We start from the raw sequence: 17,895 nt of genomic DNA, 5'->3' as shown, positions 1-17,895 counted from the left end.
CCTCAATGATGTCAATTTTGTTTTTTGAATCATGACCCAAATAGGGTCAAATAGTGTACTAATTATGTGGTTTTTTTCTAATGTGTGTTTATTTTTGAGAGCGTGAGTGGGGGAGGGGCAGAGAGAGAGGGAGACAGAATCTGCAGCAGGCTCTAGGCTCTGAGCTGTCAGCACACAGCCCGTCGCAGAGCTTGAACTCACAAGCCGTGAGATCATGACCTGAGCTGAAGTTGGATGCTTAACCAACTGAGCCACCCAGGTGCCCCAAATTATGTGCCTCTTAAATCATCTTTAATCTCCTTAAATCTGGTTCTCACCCCATCTCTATTTTATGTTTGCAATTTGTTTATTGAAAAAACCAGATCCTCTGCCCTGGAATTTCCTCTGGATATTGGTGATTGGATTTCTATTGTATTTGATAACTTTTTTCTCTATTCTCTTATTCCTATAAATTGTTAGTTGTATCTAGAGTTGATTAGATTTTTGGCCACACTTCACATACGATAGTAGTGTTTTAAAAAAATAACAGAAAAGTTCACATGCTCAGTTCTTTATGAAATAATAAAAAAACCGCATTTTGTTAATGTATTTATTAAAGACGTTTATAGTTTATAAAAAAAATATTGCCCTGATATACACAAAAATTTCCTGATAATGGTAATTAAAAACAGGTACTCCCAACCCCCCGTGTGTCCACACCAATATTCAATCTAGATTGGCTTAATCTTGAAGTGTAATCCAATAAGACTGAAGACCAAACACTTTAGGTCCTGGACAAGATAATAAAATACTCGTAGGCCTTCTGGATCCCTATAATGCAAGAGGAAAAATATGTTTAAAAAGCTGAAAAAACTGGCCAAAACACCCCATGCATTAAAAAACCCATATTATTTATGTACCAAGATATTCTTCATAAAGATATATACAAAATTAAAACTTTAAAAATAACCAAGTGTTATTGAAGGAAAAGGCTATGTGTTATATATTAAAATAGACTATTATGAGGTCATTTAAAATGTTAACGTTTTTAATAGGGAAATATTTATATTAAATGAAAAAAATCATGATTAAAATAGATTGTTGATCTCAAATATATTTTTTGTACTTTTTAAAATATAGTTTTTAATGCACAGAAAATAGACAAGAAATACTTCGAGATATAATGGTTGTTTAATTGGTAAGTTTATGCGTGATTTCCCCCTTATTTTTCTGTATTTTCTACAGTGAGCATGTATTACTTTCAGAATTAGGAAAACTTTTTAAAAAAGTAGTAGTACTAAGCAGGACCAAGAGGCTGAAGATTACTATGAAACAACTAGCTAAGAACAAGAGGACTGTCCAAGAGAAGACAGTTATGTGTGACATGTACTAAAAGTGAGGCATATATAATTCTAAATCCTCAAAACACAGGAGCCACAGAGGTTGCCAAATTCTAAGGGCTCTTTGTAGCATGCAAACTCATGTATTAACTCTATAATCTGCCCTACTGACAACATGATTTTTAAATTTGTATTCTAAACAGTTGCAAGTTTCACCATAGACTGTAAGATGTGCTAGTCTGAATGGCCAACACTGAGGAAGGTGTTCAGATCGATCCACTGACTGTACAGTTTATCTCAAGCTCCTTTTTGGTATATTTCATTTTCTGTTCTGGCCAGATTCCTACCTACTTTGGCTGCTCCTATGACATTACTCCATTCGTGTCACTGAGAAGCTGTATGTACCAATGACTGAATAAAACATCAAAAGCAACAGGAGCAAGCCCCTGAAAATAATGTGGAGTCTCTATGAGAACAAAGCTGACCCCTTCTGTATTGCATTTGTACAAGATCTTACCATGATGGTCCCAATTTGGTTAAGGCTTCTTATCAATCTGCTTTAAAACACACACATCTGGATATAAGGATCATGTACACTTACTTGGATTGATTGACATCGATAAGAGAACCAATTTTTGATGTTGTGAAAGAAATGTGTTCATCTCCAATGACAATTTCAAGCTCCTAGAAACATTTAAAAAAAACTAGGTCAAGCCAAGTTGGATTTTTCATCAACCCCGCAGAAGATGCATCATCTGTCAAGTCATACAAACTCGATGACAGATGGTCACATAAACAAGACCAGTTCACTCTGATCACTAAACTGTGCTGGATACTAGAAACAAAGAAATTAAATACTGGTTTCATCCTTGTATGCTCTTGGGTCTCAATTTCTAAATTTCCCAATTTCTAAATCTTTAAAAACTATCTACGGGGGAATGCTCACTGTGTGCTAGCTATTGTTCTTGGTGCTTGGGACAGATCAGCAAAACCAAACAAAGGTCTCTGCCCTTGTGGAATTTACAATCTAGTGAGCCCTACTTCTTTTTTCTTAAATTTTTCTATTTCTTTTGCTTTATAGTTTTCAATTATGAAAAGACTTCGAACAGAAAATATAGAAAACTATGAGACTGATGTTCTTAACACCCAGATGTGAAAATGTTAATAGTATGTCAAACTTGTGTCAGATTTTTTTTTTTTTAAAGAAATAAAACATTACACCTACAAAGTTTAGGTCCACCTCCCCATTCCATTCTCCTTCCTGCATCCCAGAAGTTGAGGCGTATTCTTTCCACTCATGTTTTTTGATTTGGTGGTATGTTTTTCCATTTTTACGTAAATGATCATACTATATGCATCTTTTTGCTTTTTTCATCAACACTGTTTTTGTATGTGACCTAGTTCATTAGTTTTAAATGCTTTAGAATATTCCAATCATAGCCCTATTGAAGCAGACTTAAATTCCCAATTTATTTTACTGTAACCAATGTGGCAAGAATATTCTTTCATGCATCTCCTTATATGTATGTGAAAATGTCTCTAGGAAAATTCCTAGAAGCAAGGTATAAGGTTTTTCAGTTTTGCCAGATACTATCAAATTATTTCCTAAAATGCCTGTACTGATGTTATTCCCACTACCATGTAAGATCTTTTTCTTTCTCATATCCTTTTTTTAATTACTTTATTTATTTTGAAGAGAGATCACATGCAGAGAGGGAGAGACAGAGACAGAAAGAATCCCAAGCAGGCCTGGCACTGTCAGTGCAGAGCCCAATGTAGGGCTTAATATACATTAAGGGCTGGATATAAAAACCCTTTACCAGATGTTTTGCAAACATCCTCCTTCAGTCTGTGGCCTTTCAACTTTATCATGATGTCTTAAAACAGAAGTTTTAACTTTAAAGAAGTCAAATTTATCAGTCTTTTCCCTTGAAGAATTTAAAATATTCCTTCTCTACTCAGAAATAAGAAGATTAAGTTTTCTTTTATGTTTTACAATCTTGCTTTGTTTCTATAAATGGTCTAACTTAAAAATATTCTGTAAACATACTGCAAATTGTACCGGTATAACTGTTAAACAATCCATCCTACTTCTATTAATTTGAAAGCTCACCTCTGTTGTACACTGTTCTGAGTTCCCATAATCTTCATGGGTTTGTTTCTGGGCTCTATTCGTTCCAATGGTTTACTGGCCAATTCTGAGGCAATACCACAGTACAAATGACTATACCTTTTCAAGAAATCTTTAAAATTATCTTGGTTACTCTTGTCCCTTTGATCTTCCATGAATTTTTTTTTAATGTTTATTTATTTTTGAGAGAGAGAAACAGAGTGTGAGAGGGGGAGAGGCAGAGAGGGAGACACAGAATTGGATATAGGCTCCAAGCTGTCAGCGCAGAGCCTGATGGGGGGCTCAAACCCATGAGCCATGAGATCATGACCTGAGCTGAAGTCAGACGCTCAACCAACTGAGCCAGGCACCCCTGATCTTCCATGAATTTAATGCTCTCTTAGGTCTTAGGAAAAATCCTGTTGTGATTTTGATTTGAATTGCAATGAATTTATAAATTATTATGATTTTTTGAATTTATAAATTTTAATGAAATTGATACAATATTGAATCTTTCCGTCCATAAAAATGATACATATTTTTGTCCTTCATAAAGCCCTTTCCCGTAAGTTTTATACATCTTGTTAAATTTACTAAGTTCTTTTTTTTTTTGTTTATTTGTGAGAGAAAGAGAGAGCGTGAGTGGGGGAGGGGCAGAGAGAGAGGGAGACAGAATCCAAAGCAGGCTCCAGGCTCCAAGCTGTCAGCACAGTGCCCAACGTGGGGTTCGAACCCATGAACCTTGAGATCATGACATGAGCCAAAGTCAGACGCTTAACCGACTGAGCCACCCAGATGCCCCCCAAGTTCTTTTTTAGAGAAAGCATGAGAGCATGCGAGCAGGAGGGCAGGGGCAGAGACAGAGGGGGCAGAGAGAACCCCAAGCAGGCTCTTTGCTGTCATCGTGAAGCCAGATGTGGGCTCTATCCCACAAACTGTGAGATCATGACCTAAGCTGACATCAAGAGTTAGGTGCTTAACTGAGCCAGCAAGTTTAAAAAAAGAAATTTTTAAAAAAATTTTTTTAGTCCCAAGTTCTTTATAGCTTTTGCTGGGATGACAAATGGAATTTCGTCATAATTACCCTATCCGACAGGTTGTTGCTAGTGCCTAAGAGTATGCCATGTCCTCTTCACAGGACTATTGTGATTGTTGAGTGAGTTAATAGAGCTGAAAATGTTACAAATGGTAAAGCAAAATGTGTACATATGATTCTACTGAGATCCTATGTACATAAATTAAAAATCAACTTTAGAAATTAACGTTAGAAAGTACTGAGGATTTTTTTTCACTCTTCCTCAAGAGCTGCCCATCATTTTGAGGTGATTTACAAATGAACTTATCTGGGTTTTTACATTAATTTAATAAATGTAATTATTACTGAGCTTTTACTACACACTAGCACTACTTTAGTCACTAGAGATACAGCAGTGAAAAAAAAATAGGCAAAATCCTTGTACTCAAGGAGCTTGTGTGGGTATATGTGTGTCTCTTGTAGTGGGGGAGGAAAAGGGATACATGACAGCAAACAAGACAATTTCAGACAGTAATAAATGCTAGGAGGAAAATAAACAGATCTTATTTTAAAAAAATGGGGAGGGACATTTTAGATTGGATGGATAGGCAAGACATCACTGAGGAAGTGATGTTTGAAGCCTGCAATAATAAAGACAGTCTTGGATAGAACATTCCAGATAGCATGTAGCAAATGTAAATGTCCTAAATTAAGAACAACCTAGTTGTGTCTTGAGGAACAGAAATTAGGTCAGTAAGGTCTGAACACAGTAAGAGATTGTGTGAATGGTCGAAGATAAGGCAGGAGTTTGGATTTTATTATTCATTTATTTACTTAATAAATGTTTATTCATTTTTGAGAGAGAGCGTAAGCAGTGGGTAGGGAGAGGGGGACACAGGATCTGAATTGGGTTCTGCGCTAACAGCAGTGAGCCCGTGCAGGGTTCAAACTCACCAACTGTGAGATCACCACCTGAGCCGAAGTCAGAGCTCAACCAACTGAACCACCCAGGTACCCCTGGATTTTATTTATTAAAAAAAAAAAAAAAAAATTTTTTTTTTTAATGTTTATTATTTTGGGGAGAGAAAGAGAGACAGAGCATGAGCAAGGGAGGGGCAGAGAGAGGGAGACACAGAATCTTAAGCAGGCTCCAGGCCCTGAGCTGCCAGTACAGAGCCCCACACAGGGCTTGAACTCACAAACCGTGAGACCATGACCTGAACCGAAGTCGGACGCTCAACCGACTGAGCCACCCGGGTGCCCCCCGTGGATTTTATTTTAAATGGAATTAAGGCAGTGGAGAATTTAAAATTAGTGGAATACATACATTTACATTTTAAAAGATTAGTCTGGCTTCAGGATGGAAAAATGGGCTATACAGGACAAGAAACAAGGAAATCAGTTAGACGTCTGGATTAGGAAGGGAGCAGCTGAGGCAGAGAGAAATAGCTTTCCTATTAACACAGTCAAATATGACACTGGCTTTTATTTTAATTACCATAAGTCTTCAGAATAAATGTATAAGCCATGAATTTAAACACACATACTTAGTTTGCTGAAATAGCCATGTTCTATTTATCTTTGTATCTTCACACTGCTTTGTCCATAGTCGTTACTCAGTAAGTGAGGTGGGCAGTGAAAATTCTGAGAAGGGCTGTGGGGAGAGTTACATGGAGAAATCCAGGGCTGGGCTCTAGGTGGTCAGAAACACCACTTGCTATCTCTGTATCCTCCCTGTGGGATTACTGCCTCCTTAAGACAAAGTGCTGGTAATCTGCTTTGTGTTGGGTTCCGTAACACACACACACACACACACAACACAGCTTCAATGTCATATGCAGAGCACCTTATTTGTAAGATTTCTGCAATACAGGATAGTTGCTAAAACACTCACCTGCCGGCCTACTCGGTCAGGAGGAGGCCACAAAGCATCATCCTCTTTGGTAATTTCACTGTCATCAATTATTCTCTTCAGTTCCTCCATTACACTTTTATGTACATAAGCCTGAAAGCAAATTGAAAAATGGAATTTAAGTTGCAAGTGTTCTGACTCAGATAGTGATGAAAGATTAGGCTTACAATCAGTTAAACAAAATCGTGTGTAAAATACCAAGTGCCATGCCTGGCATCTAACATGTGTTCAATGATGTTAATAAGTAGCAGATTCAGAGTTTAAACCAACATTTGCAAGACTTTAAATGATTACCAGTAATTGATTCAGCACTGTAAAAGAAAATATAAACTAAAAGAAGATGTGAGAAAAACTTTAGGTGTCTATAGATATATCTACGCTTCTCTATTCTTTTTTTTTTTTTAGTTTTTTTTTTTTTTTTTAACGTTTATTTATTTTTGGGACAGAGAGAGACAGAGCATGAACAGGGGAGGGGCAGAGAGAGAAGGAGACACAGAATCTGAAACAGGCTCCAGGCTCTGAGCCATCAGCCCAGAGCCTGACGCGGGGCTCGAACTCACAGACTGCGAGATCGTGACCTGGGCTGAAGTCGGACGCTTAACCGACTGAGCCACCCAGGTGCCCCTCTCTATTCTTTTTCAATACTACTCCCAGAAAGAACAAAAATAAGACAAAAGGCTAAACTGCAGTGAACGAAAGGCTCTCAGAAGGCTCATTACCTCTTTTCTGATCATGACGTCATTTTTGTAATTGCTGTTGTTGGCATATCTCAATTTCCCTGCGAGGAGTAAAAAACATTCAATGTATAATAAAAACATATGAATAAAGCATCATTAGCTCACCCAGACTATCACCTGTTGCTTAAAATGTATACCAGCTTTCCCTTCAGTGTCTAACAGATTTACTATTTATATTTTTGGGGTTCCAACAATAGCAGTCTTTTCAGTTCTTCACTTTAGGCTATTAGATAGCCTCAAAGCCAAAAGTACTGCTGACACTGAATTATAATTCTTGCAAAGGCGGCTCACGTGTGGTAAAAGAACAAAAGCAAATCCTATCTCTGCAAATTAATGTCCTCAGCTGAAAACAGGGATAATAATTGGTAATTTCCTTGCACACAGGGCCTCCTGAGGCTCAAATGAGTTGAAAGCAGCCTGAAAACTGTAAAATGCTGTTTACGTATATTGATGTGACCATGCAACATTCTGATCTACTCCCGTGATGGAAAAGTTGTGATTTTATTATTGAGCATATTTGGCATATAAGGCCCTCTGTGTATATGTGCATCCAAAAAACTAATCGGGTATATGGTGGGTATGAAGGTTTTGTTTTGTTTTTACCTATAGAATAGAAGGCACACATGTAAAAAGATCCAAATTAATTGATGCCTCACTGCCTTGTCTCTCTTTTGGTTCAGTTCATTCTCCATACAGTAGACAAAGTGATGAAGTAACAGACCAATCTAAATAGGCTACTCTGGTACTGACAATAGTTTCTCACTGCCTTCTTGATAAAATCCAAATTCTTCAACATGGCAAACTGCTAAACTGAGCCCCTGCCTGCCTTTCAGGCTCACTCCTGCAACAGCCCTCTCTTACATAGCTGGAGTTAATCACACTACTTGGTTTCTGCTTGGAACATCCCATGCTCTTTTTGGTTTTCAGCCTCTATGATGTCAATGCTGTCCAAATGCCTTGACTCATCTGCCTAACCAACTCCTACACAGTACTCAAGACTAACACTCCTCCTTTCATCAAGTCATTGTATGCCGGAAGCTTCCTCTGACTCTCAGGCTAGGTTAGGTGCCTTCTTTCTGTTCCAGAGTCCGATCTGTTTCTACCACAGCACCCAAAACACTGTCTTGTCATTGTTTGTTTACAGCTGGGGTTTGTCTGATTCATCTTTGTGCCCCCCTTTAGTGGGAGTTTTCTTTCATTTTTGATTCCTTTTCCTTCACCACGGTGGCCCTTCTCCCAAATCCTATCAAACAGCAACGTCCTATTGGTTCTGCCTCCAATAGTATCCTAAATCCTTCTGTCCACTTTTACTAGCACCCTAGTCCCAACCAACATCCTTTTGTCTGGAACACGTAACTGTCTCCTAATAAGTACCCGTTCCCACTCCTGCCCATAAGTAGAATGCTTTTTCAGGAAAAGATCACATCTCTTCTCTCCTTAAATCTTTCCAACTGCTTCTTGCTGCACTTAGAATAAAATCCAAACTCTTTACCATGGCCTATAAAGACCTACATGGTGTGCCCCAGGCTACTTATCTGACACTGTCTCCTGCTCTTCTTTCCAGAGCTCTCTACTCTTCAGCCATACTAGCCACCTGAAACATGCCTAGCTCATTCATGCCCTGCAGCCTTAACACTTGTTACTCCCTCTGTCCAGAACTGCTCATTCTTCCTGAGCTTCACAAGGCTGGCTCCTTCCTGTCAATCAGAGTTCGGTTTAAATATTACCTTTTCAGAGAGCACGCCAGTGGCTATCCCGCTTAGAAGCAGCCCACCAGCAATTATTCCATCATTTTACGTTCTGACCACTCTGTCACTATCTGGAGTCTCTTTTAGGATATCTCTCCCAGCACCAGAATACAAGTTCCACGAGAGGAAGCTTGTCTGTCATTCACTCCTATATCCCAGAATGTGAAAGAGAGCCTGGCAAAGTAGGCACTCAATCAATGTTTGCTGAATGAAGCATTCTGGGCAAAAATGTCACCAAACAGAAGTCCCTGCATATGGAAAGAACCAGCGGAGCGGACACAGGAGTGATCCTTTCAGATCCGAGCCGCAGGCAACAGTCCCTTCCTTTTCTAGCTCCTCGCACGTTCCGGAACCCCGGCCTCCCCATTCGCCCGACCCCAGGCCCAGTCCTCGCTCCCGGGGGCCAGAGGCCTCTCTTACCGTCTGGTCGGAACTCAAACTCCAGGAACTCGTGGCCGAACTTGCCCTTGTGACCCACGTAGTAACGCAGATAAAAGTCACTCTCCATGGCTCGCAAGGAAGCAACCAAACTTTACCCGCAAACCTCACCGCCACTGTTTGCGCCCAGCACTGACGTTTACCAGGGCGCGCGGAAGTGACGTAAAGGCAACACGGTCCGCCTTAGCGCAGCGCCTCGGTCGCCCCCCAATCCCGGAAGTGGGGACAAGTCTGGCCAGTTCCCCAGCGGAAACAAGGCTTCTTCCACCTGCCCCGCCTCCTCGACCAGAGGCGGGAACGAGGCTGAGGCTCGCTTTCCAGGGTTTTCTTAACGCCTCAGGCCAGTAGCAGCTCCAGTGCCTCTGGGTTTCCTTGGAAGGTGGGGGCGTTGTTTCGATTTCGGGCTGAGCATCCCGAGTGCTGCGCCCTTCCAGGCTGCGCCCTTCCAGCTTCGACTTGTGTGAGTCGAACAATCTATTCACCATCTCTGGATCTAGGTCTCAGTAGTAAAACGTGGTTAAACGACCTGACTCCCTAGAATTCACTCAATGGTACATGTGTCAAAAGTTGGCTCCAACTGAACTTTACTGTTCACAGACCAGTTCAAGAAAACCGTTCCCAGAGACGCTTTTCCAGAATCCAGGGTGGAGATTGCCATTTCCCTGGAACTAACTTACCTCCCATTTTATCTCTTAATACTTTTTATTTCTTTTTCCCTTTCCCTTTCTACCTCACTGGCCTCTAGAGAAGGTGCTGTGAGTAGAACTTTAATTTGAATATTTGATCTCCTACTCTTGTTTTCTATACATTTTTTACCCAGCAGTGATTCTCAACCCTGGCCGCGCAATGGAGTCATTTGGGAGCATCTAAAAAATACTGATGCCTGAGCCCCACCCCAAACCAATTAATCAAGCTCTCTCACGGTAGACATTGGTGTTTTTTTTGTTTTTTGTTTTTTGTTTTTGTTTGTTTTTTTTTTTTTTTTTTTTGCAAAGCACCCCAGATAAGCCATGTCTGAAGACAAATGCCCAAAAGGCCCTTGTCTCTTCAGGTCAAAGTGGTTGACCTCAGTGAAAGTTTTCCGGCTGTGGAAAAATTTTCCTCCGTGAGTAGGTAAAGGACAATCAAAATCCTAATTATTAGAAGCCTGCTTAGGCTCATCTAAGTTCCAGCCAGAGAAGGTAATGAAATCGGTTCTAGAGACAGTGCTGAGATGGCATCATTCTTGGGACCTGGCTACTATAACTGTATACTATTCTGTATTCAGGTAGGGGTGTCTGATTCTCATTCCCAGTCTTACCATTACTCCCTTTCTTCCTGAAAAAAATAATCGGCAGCCGAGTATAGAGTGCGTGGGATGGGGAAAAATCACTGGAGGCTTGTGTTAATGACTGTGATTCACTGTGACTGAAGGTGAACTGATTAACTTTTTGGACCTCAAGTTTATTTTTTAAATAAGCAAAATAATGTTTTACATCTGGCAGGACTGTTGTAAGGATAGGAAACAATATTCTGGAAACTGGTAAAATACTTTGCAAACTGTAAATTGCTATAAAACCATAAGGCATTTTTTTAAAAAACACTGGATATGGGTGGTAACAAGGGAATTGTATGAAAAAGAGAAAGACGGGCTCTGTTTTGACAGCTCAGAGCCTGGAGCCTGCTTCAAATTGTGTCTCCCTCTCTCTCTCTGCCCCTCCCTCCCCTGCTCACACTCTGTCTCTCTCTCAAAAATAAACATCTTTAAAAAAATTTTTTAAGGGGCGCCTGGGTGGCTCAGTCGGTGTCTGACTTCAGCTCAGGTCATGGTCTCACGGTCCGTGAATTCAAGCCCCGCGTTGGGCTTTGTGCTAACAGCTCAGAGCCTGGAGCCTGCTTCCGATTCTGTGTCTCCCTCTCTCTGGCCTTCCCCTGCTCACACTCTGTCTCTCTCTCTCTCTCTCTCAAATATAAATAAACATTTAAAAAAATTTTTTTTTAAATAAAATTTTTTTTAAAAAGGCGGGGAGCACCTGGATGGCTCAGTCGGTTAAGCAACTGACTTCGGTTCAGGTAATGATCTCGCAGTGAGTTCAAGCCCCAAATCTGGCTCTGTGCTGACAGCTAAGAGCCTGGGGCCTGCTTCTGATTCTGTGTCTCCTCTCTGTCCCCTCCCCTGCTCATGCTCTGTCTTTCTTTCTCTCAAAAATAAACAAATATTAAAAAAAATTTTTTTTAAAGAGAAGGGAATCACCAGGTATTAAGCACCTAATAAATGTGAACCCATTAATAAGTGCTTGTTCTTTGCATCCTCACAACAATCTTGAGGTGGTAATTGAAATTAAGTATATAGAAACATCAGGTAATCACCATGAGGTTATTTTCCAAGAGTGAAATTATAAAAATTATAGTGTAACTGCTGAATCCAGGCATCTGCAGATGTGGTAAATAACAAAAGTTTTGAGAAAATTTAAAGGACACTGGACTCCAGTCAGGCTGTAAAGTGATCCAGGTTTGGGGGCATGAGACAACATGGTGTAGCTCAAAGAACAGGGTCTGTGTATTTGATGTGCCTGAATTCAGCATGATTCACTGAGCATTTACTGTGCTATGTGCTGGGAATACAACAGTGAGCAAGACAGACCTTTATAGAACTTGCAGACGAGGCAATTAAGGAGCATACGAGTGATTATTATGTAGAGATAAAGGTTACAAATAGGGGAAACACAGAATACTATGGAAGCACATAGGATGGCTCCTAATCCAGTCTAGGGGCTTAAGGGCTGCCTTCCTGAAGGAAATGTTGCACACAGAGGGCCCAGAACTGTGTGGTTAGAATACAGAATGAGGTTGTGTATATAGTAATGAGGTTGGAGACGGGGCAGAAGACAAGTGGCTTACAAGCCATATTAAGGAGTGTGAGCTACAACCCAAAGGTATTGGATTTTAATGCAAGGGAAACCGAGGAAGAGCTTTAAGCAGCGAAGTAGAAAGGGTGGTGGTGATGCAACCTATTCCATTCTAGAAAAAAATCACTCTGGCTGCAATATTGTAGATTGGAAAATGGAAAGAATTAGAAATATGAACTTCAGATAAGTAGTTGTTAATCTACGATCATGATTAACCAAGATAATGGTGACCTGTACTCAGGTAGTGGCAATGGAGATAATAAAAGCGGATGGATTTGAGACAGAATACCATAACGGAAAGGGTAGGTAAAGGAGAAGATGTGGCCAGAGAAAAACCAGGAATATGCTGTCATGTGAGCCAAAATAAGAGTGATCCAAGGAGTGTCAGCAGTGTTAAATACCGCTTCCAGGTCAAGGGAGATAAAGACTGAAAGTATTTATAAGATTTATAATCAAGGAGGTCCTGGGTGACCTTGGTAAAAGCAACCTCAGTGGCTTGGAAGCAGAGGTGGGGCAGAAGTGTTGGTATGCAAACAGGCAAATTTGCTGTGGAAGCCTAACCCTAGGAGTTGGGTCTAAGAGAATGGAGAAAGGTTTGTGGAGGAATGGTCCTAAAAGGAATATCAAGGACAAACAGGAGTTAGCCAGATGAAGAGGCAGAGAAGGAAAATCTAGGCAGAGAACGCCATGTGTCCAGAAGGGCTACATGTGCTACGTGTACTTTGGGGATACTAAATGTAACGGTGTGACTTCAGGCAGTTCCTTCACCTATTTCCTCATCTATAAAATTGGAATGATAATATTGATAGTATTTATCTCACAGGACTTAAAATCATTTTTAAATGTATTTTTTATTTTTATTTTTTAAAGTAGGCACCATGCCCAACATGGGGCTTGAACTCACGACCCTGAAATTAAGAGTCTCATGCTCTACCAACTGAGCCAGCCAGGCAGCCCGATCTCACAAGATTGTTGAAGTCTAAAATAATTTGTGTAGAATACCGGGTACACATTAGGGACTCAATCAATGATAGTTCACCGCCCGCCCCCCCCATTAAAGCATCACCATGAAACAATACTTTCAGATTTTAAAAAATGAATTTAATCTCTCTCTAGAAACAGTGCACCCATTTTACAAATGTTCACATTTGGTTTTTCGTTCACCAAGATGATGTCAGTACAGCTAGTGAGATGCAGCACACCACCCTTTGCTTCTGGAACAGAAACCAGACTGCAAAGGGCACTGGGCACAGAAGCTAATGGGACTCGGAATGACAAGACAAAAAGAGCAGAAACGGTTAGTGTGACCCAACATTCTAACATGCCTGTTACATCAAATATGGTCATTCGAGGGTGGGGGGCGGGGGTGGGGGGGGAAGACAAACAAGGATAATTCATTTGGGTACAATGTGATGCAATCTGCAAACCAGTACTTCACCCCCAAATTAACAACGGCTGTATAGAACAAAATGCTATTTTAAAACACATGGTTTGTACAGGTATGTTTTCTCTTGTAGTTTTTGTAAAAAAGTATCAAAACCTTCATGTCTTTAAATATATATATATACATATACAGGTGGCTTTTTTAAAATTACTTTTTATAGCACAAAGTGTTTGCAAATGCAGAGGGTTTCTGCTGATTCTTGACTATGCACATGGTGCATAGCCTGAATGAACAGAGCTTCCTGATTTCTTATATTAACTGAAAATTTGAAGCTGTAATTCCTCCACCTCTAAGTTCTCTGTGTCCTGAAAATCCCCAATACCCTAAAAAATACAGCGTGAGAAGACTCCGATACTCTATCTTCATGCATTGATGGGAAAGGAAGTTATTTACTCTGAATGTTTAATTGCTAACTCATTTAAATTCTGTGAAATAAAGAGTGTGTGGCTGGAGTTAGGGAGAGGAGTGAGGCTCACATTCCTGTGCTCTCTCCCGACTCCCACCAGCACCTGACTTGACAGTGCTCGGGGTTCCCTCTGCAGACTACACATCTCCAAAATTTCATTTTCTCACTGTTGAGAAAAATCTCAGAGGCTCTTGACAACATGGAATGCTTCTGTGACAATTCCATTGCCCTTATATTCAAAAAAAGTCAACTCGAACGTATGAAATGCAGTCACTATTTCCCTTTGGCCACTGGAAAGCTTGAGGCTAAAGACTGTCCTGTCGGCAAAGTGCTGGCGATGCATCCTGATGAATTTTCCATGATGCACTTGGTGCCTCGTACACAATAAATGTCTTAGAAATGTTTGCATAATTGAATCAGAAATTAAACATAAGTATTCTATAAAGTGCTTACGTTGAACCTGTCTTTCCATCCAGCCTCATTTCTTGCTAAGTCCCCCTTGAACCTTTTGCTCTTTATGATGAATTACATGCAGCTCTGTAAAGTCCCCGTGCTGTTTCATGCCCTTGTGTCTCCTCTGCCCGAAGCAGCCTGGACACCCCTATTTAGTTTTCAAGACTTAGCGCAAGGTCACTTCTACAATGCCCTTCTTGACCCCATTCCTCATCTCCTTGTGTAGAAGTGACCTCTCTCTCCTTTGTGCCTTAATACTACTCTGGAAAGAATCTATTCTTTTTGTTTCCGCATGACTTACTCTATTGTTACCGTGAACTCCTCCGTAAGGACAGAAAACATCTGCTTGACCTGTACATCTGCAGTGCCTGGCACTTAGTTGGTACCTAGCAAATGGTTTCAGTGAATGAATATACTGCAATCACAGAGAAAACTGGAAGGACCGATAGTACTTATTGCCATAAACTGAATTCCCATCTCATCTTGAGGTTAAAGGTCACGTCAACCTATTTTATAAATAATCATGCTATCAAGAGTAAATAAATAAAATTTTCGTTTTCTGTTTCTGGAAGGCTCTTTCTGCCAGTGTCTTCATAATTCCTCTGGAAAGATAGGCCATAAGATAGGTAGCAGGTTTGGTATAATATTCAGGCAGTTCAAAGTGGTCTCTTGGAGAAGGAAAAGGCCTGGGACCAGTTTCTTTTAAACAAAGAAGAAATTGTCTGATAAATCTTCTACCCGCCTGGCATTATCTCTAGGCTTCCTTCCAGCTCTAAAATCCAATGACTCTATGATCTGGGTATTGGCTGTAGATACATGGTAGCACTGGGGCAAAAGGCAACAGAAACGCAACTACACCTCAGAATGAGGCTCAGAAGCCTCCAAGACTAGAGAGGGAGGACGGACATGACCTCCTCAGACTTCATCTTATTGACTACCATCCCACACGTGAGGATTCTGCAACTTGTCTTCTGTAGGTTGCTCCCATGGGCGTCTCTTTCAAACTGCACTTGTAACATATTCAGGAAACATGGATGTCTCTGAGAAAGTTGTGTTTCGCCATCATTTTGAAGTCTCAGGCTGAGCCATCCTGACTTTTCTCATTTTTTTGTGTGTGTGTGAAGACCAGGCTCTGACTGAAACTATGCATCATTTCCCCAGGAAATTGTTTCTTTGGAGGCAGGCTATCGAACAAGTTGCTTGTTTTGTGTAAGTCTCAATATTTCTTGTCATTTTTATTCAGTCAAAAATAATTTTACTTTTCATTCTTGAAAGAGTAGTAGTGACTAATTAAGCTCCATAGGAGTTGGCCACCTGTTTTTAAAATCCTATTTGGTATTGGTCATTCTAGGTCCAGTGCCTCTCAATGAATATTTCAGGACTATCAACACATGCTTATCATGAGGAAATTGCTTGTTTATGCAGAGCATGGTGCCGACGCTCCAGAACACAGCTGTTTTTGTCAGAAGTTAGGAGACCGTGAGTGATGTGGAGAAAGGTCCTAGGAACAGGGTTCTAGAACTCCAGAGTGCCTGCCTGGAAATTTGAAGGGTATCACGCTGGTAAGACATCCAAACTTCACTGAGTTGGGGGCAGCTGGGGGTGGGTGGTGTCAGAATTTGCTTACGTGTCTTGTTCCTGGCTGTCTGGTGGGAGTGACGTGGCAGAACAGCAGAGTTAAAAGATCAGACCTTGGATAAGAGAGCCAGTGGGGACAGAATTCCTCTGGGACTATAGGATTATGTTTTCAATGGTAGACCCCGCAAAGAGAAAAGAGCATTTCTCCCGCCTCTCCCAAGGCCCAGGAAAAACAAAAGTGTCCATGATGAAAAAAAAAAAAAATCTATACATATACCCAGAGTTTTTCCTTTTATTTACAAAGCAGTAAACCAAATCCCTGTTTGAACATATACATCCAATATACTATAATGTGGTGTATGCCATGTCTCCCTCAGTAGGACTTCAAGTTTGGCCACTTTCATCGATATGAACACATGATGGTAGCAAACCTATGTTGTATTCCCCACCTAAAGGAAATGGTAGAGAGTAAAGGAAGGGAGAAATAGAGATGTAACAAAACCTATTCCATTGTCCTTATCCTTGCTCACAGCATATCTCAGAGGCTGAGCATATCTCGGTGCCTGCACCAGTCTCTACAGTAAACTTGGGCTGTTCTAGAAATGCCTCCACTTAGCTCTCTACAAGAAAGGATGGCAGTAGGAGTGCTTCAGAGGAAACATAATGAAGTCAACCCAAGCATCCTGAAGGAAAATGCAGTTACTTGAAACGCTGAGCTTTACAACAAGGAGTAGCCGAGGTTCAGGCATGTTCTCATGTGAGCTCATGAGACCTCCTGGCGCCGTGCAAAGCCTGTGCACTGGCCTCAGTCACAGAAGAGAAAGCCCAAGTGGGAGTCACGGCAGCCACAGGTGAACTGCAAGGCCTTTCATGACTGACTGGGGTCCTAGAAATTGCCAGAGGTGGAAAAGATCTGCTTCTCCCACCACATGTTTGCCCAAACCATGGCATCTGTTTTTTGAGCCAAATTTCCAAAGGCTTCTCTGAAAACCACAGATACCCCTCTGTGGACTGTTTTACAATATACTTATCTTTATGTACTTGAACAACAGCCACAGGTGCGCCTCTTCTCTACAGATTTCTCTCTCTCACACACATACACATATAAACGTAAATGCACACAGAGTCTGTATGGTGGGCCAATCATACCAAAAATAAATACTCTCGTGTCTCTAAATTATTTATAGAACTAATCTTCTTTTTGAAATATGTTAATAAATAATCTAAATGGGGGAGGGAGTTGAAGTATTTTTTTCTTCTTCTTCGTCTTTTTTTTTTTACTTATGTTGATGGATAGCCACAAAGCATAATCATTTTATATGCCAAAAAAAAAAAAAAAAATCAAACCCCAAACTCCAAAACCTAAAAAATCCCCCGCAAACCAAATACCCTCTGTAAATATAGTTTTAAAATGATGAGTAAGCTACTGGACCGTCAGCCCCATTTGGTTATGTACATCATGTTAGTCACTCAGCAGTAGCCATTCCATGAACTCCTCATGGGTAGTGCAACCAGTTAAAAAGCGTATAAAACATTATACATATAAAAACTCTCACATCCTTTGGATGTTTGCAGTTCATCATAACTTTGTGGTTACCTTTCTGCAACATAAATTAAAAAAAAAATTACACATACACACACTCACTCACACAGACCCATATACAGAAAACCCTTTCATCCAGGCATACACCATCCAGAGAGTGTAGTGCATGGGACCGAATTCCATGAGGCACGAAGGGAGTGGTCCCATCCTCAGGGCAGTCCATCATCTTCAAGGCTTAATGCCACTCGCTGGGGAGACAGAGCAAAGAAATCACCATTAGACCCACAGGAGCTATTTATTGAGT

General features: G+C 40.6%; 2 protein-coding genes and 1 non-coding gene across 10 annotated transcripts in view; all 3 read right to left on the bottom strand.

The window, feature by feature from the left end:
* Positions 1-575: 575 nt before the first annotated feature.
* Positions 576-9,446, bottom strand: MAGOH (mago homolog, exon junction complex subunit). Its single transcript, XM_060621533.2, has 5 exons — positions 9,262-9,446; positions 7,076-7,134; positions 6,339-6,449; positions 1,921-2,003; positions 576-810 (listed from the first exon to the last, which is right to left on the bottom strand). Exons 1-5 carry the CDS (start codon positions 9,347-9,349, stop codon positions 711-713), a joined length of 441 nt encoding a protein of 146 aa, XP_060477516.1. The 5' UTR covers positions 9,350-9,446; the 3' UTR covers positions 576-710.
* A 3,600-nt stretch (positions 9,447-13,046) lies between these two features.
* Positions 13,047-13,119, bottom strand: TRNAK-CUU (transfer RNA lysine (anticodon CUU)). The gene has a single exon. It is a non-coding gene; the product is annotated as a tRNA-Lys (tRNA).
* A 127-nt stretch (positions 13,120-13,246) lies between these two features.
* LRP8 (LDL receptor related protein 8) overlaps positions 13,247-17,895 on the bottom strand; it is a 79,957-nt gene continuing 75,308 nt past the window's right edge. For all 8 annotated transcript variants that reach the window (XM_060621513.3, XM_060621514.3, XM_060621515.3 and 5 more), the window contains one exon: positions 13,247-17,839. In XM_060621513.3, coding sequence (XP_060477496.1) covers positions 17,801-17,839 — 39 coding nt within the window. In that variant the 3' untranslated portion in view covers positions 13,247-17,800. The remainder of the gene's footprint in view (positions 17,840-17,895) is intronic.

The sequence above is a fragment of the Panthera onca genome, chromosome C1, assembly GCF_046562875.1.
Source record: "Panthera onca isolate mPanOnc1 chromosome C1, mPanOnc1 haplotype 2, whole genome shotgun sequence".
In the NCBI taxonomy this organism is placed as follows: domain Eukaryota; kingdom Metazoa; phylum Chordata; class Mammalia; order Carnivora; family Felidae; genus Panthera; species Panthera onca.
This window is presented reverse-complemented; position numbering and strand designations above follow the sequence as displayed.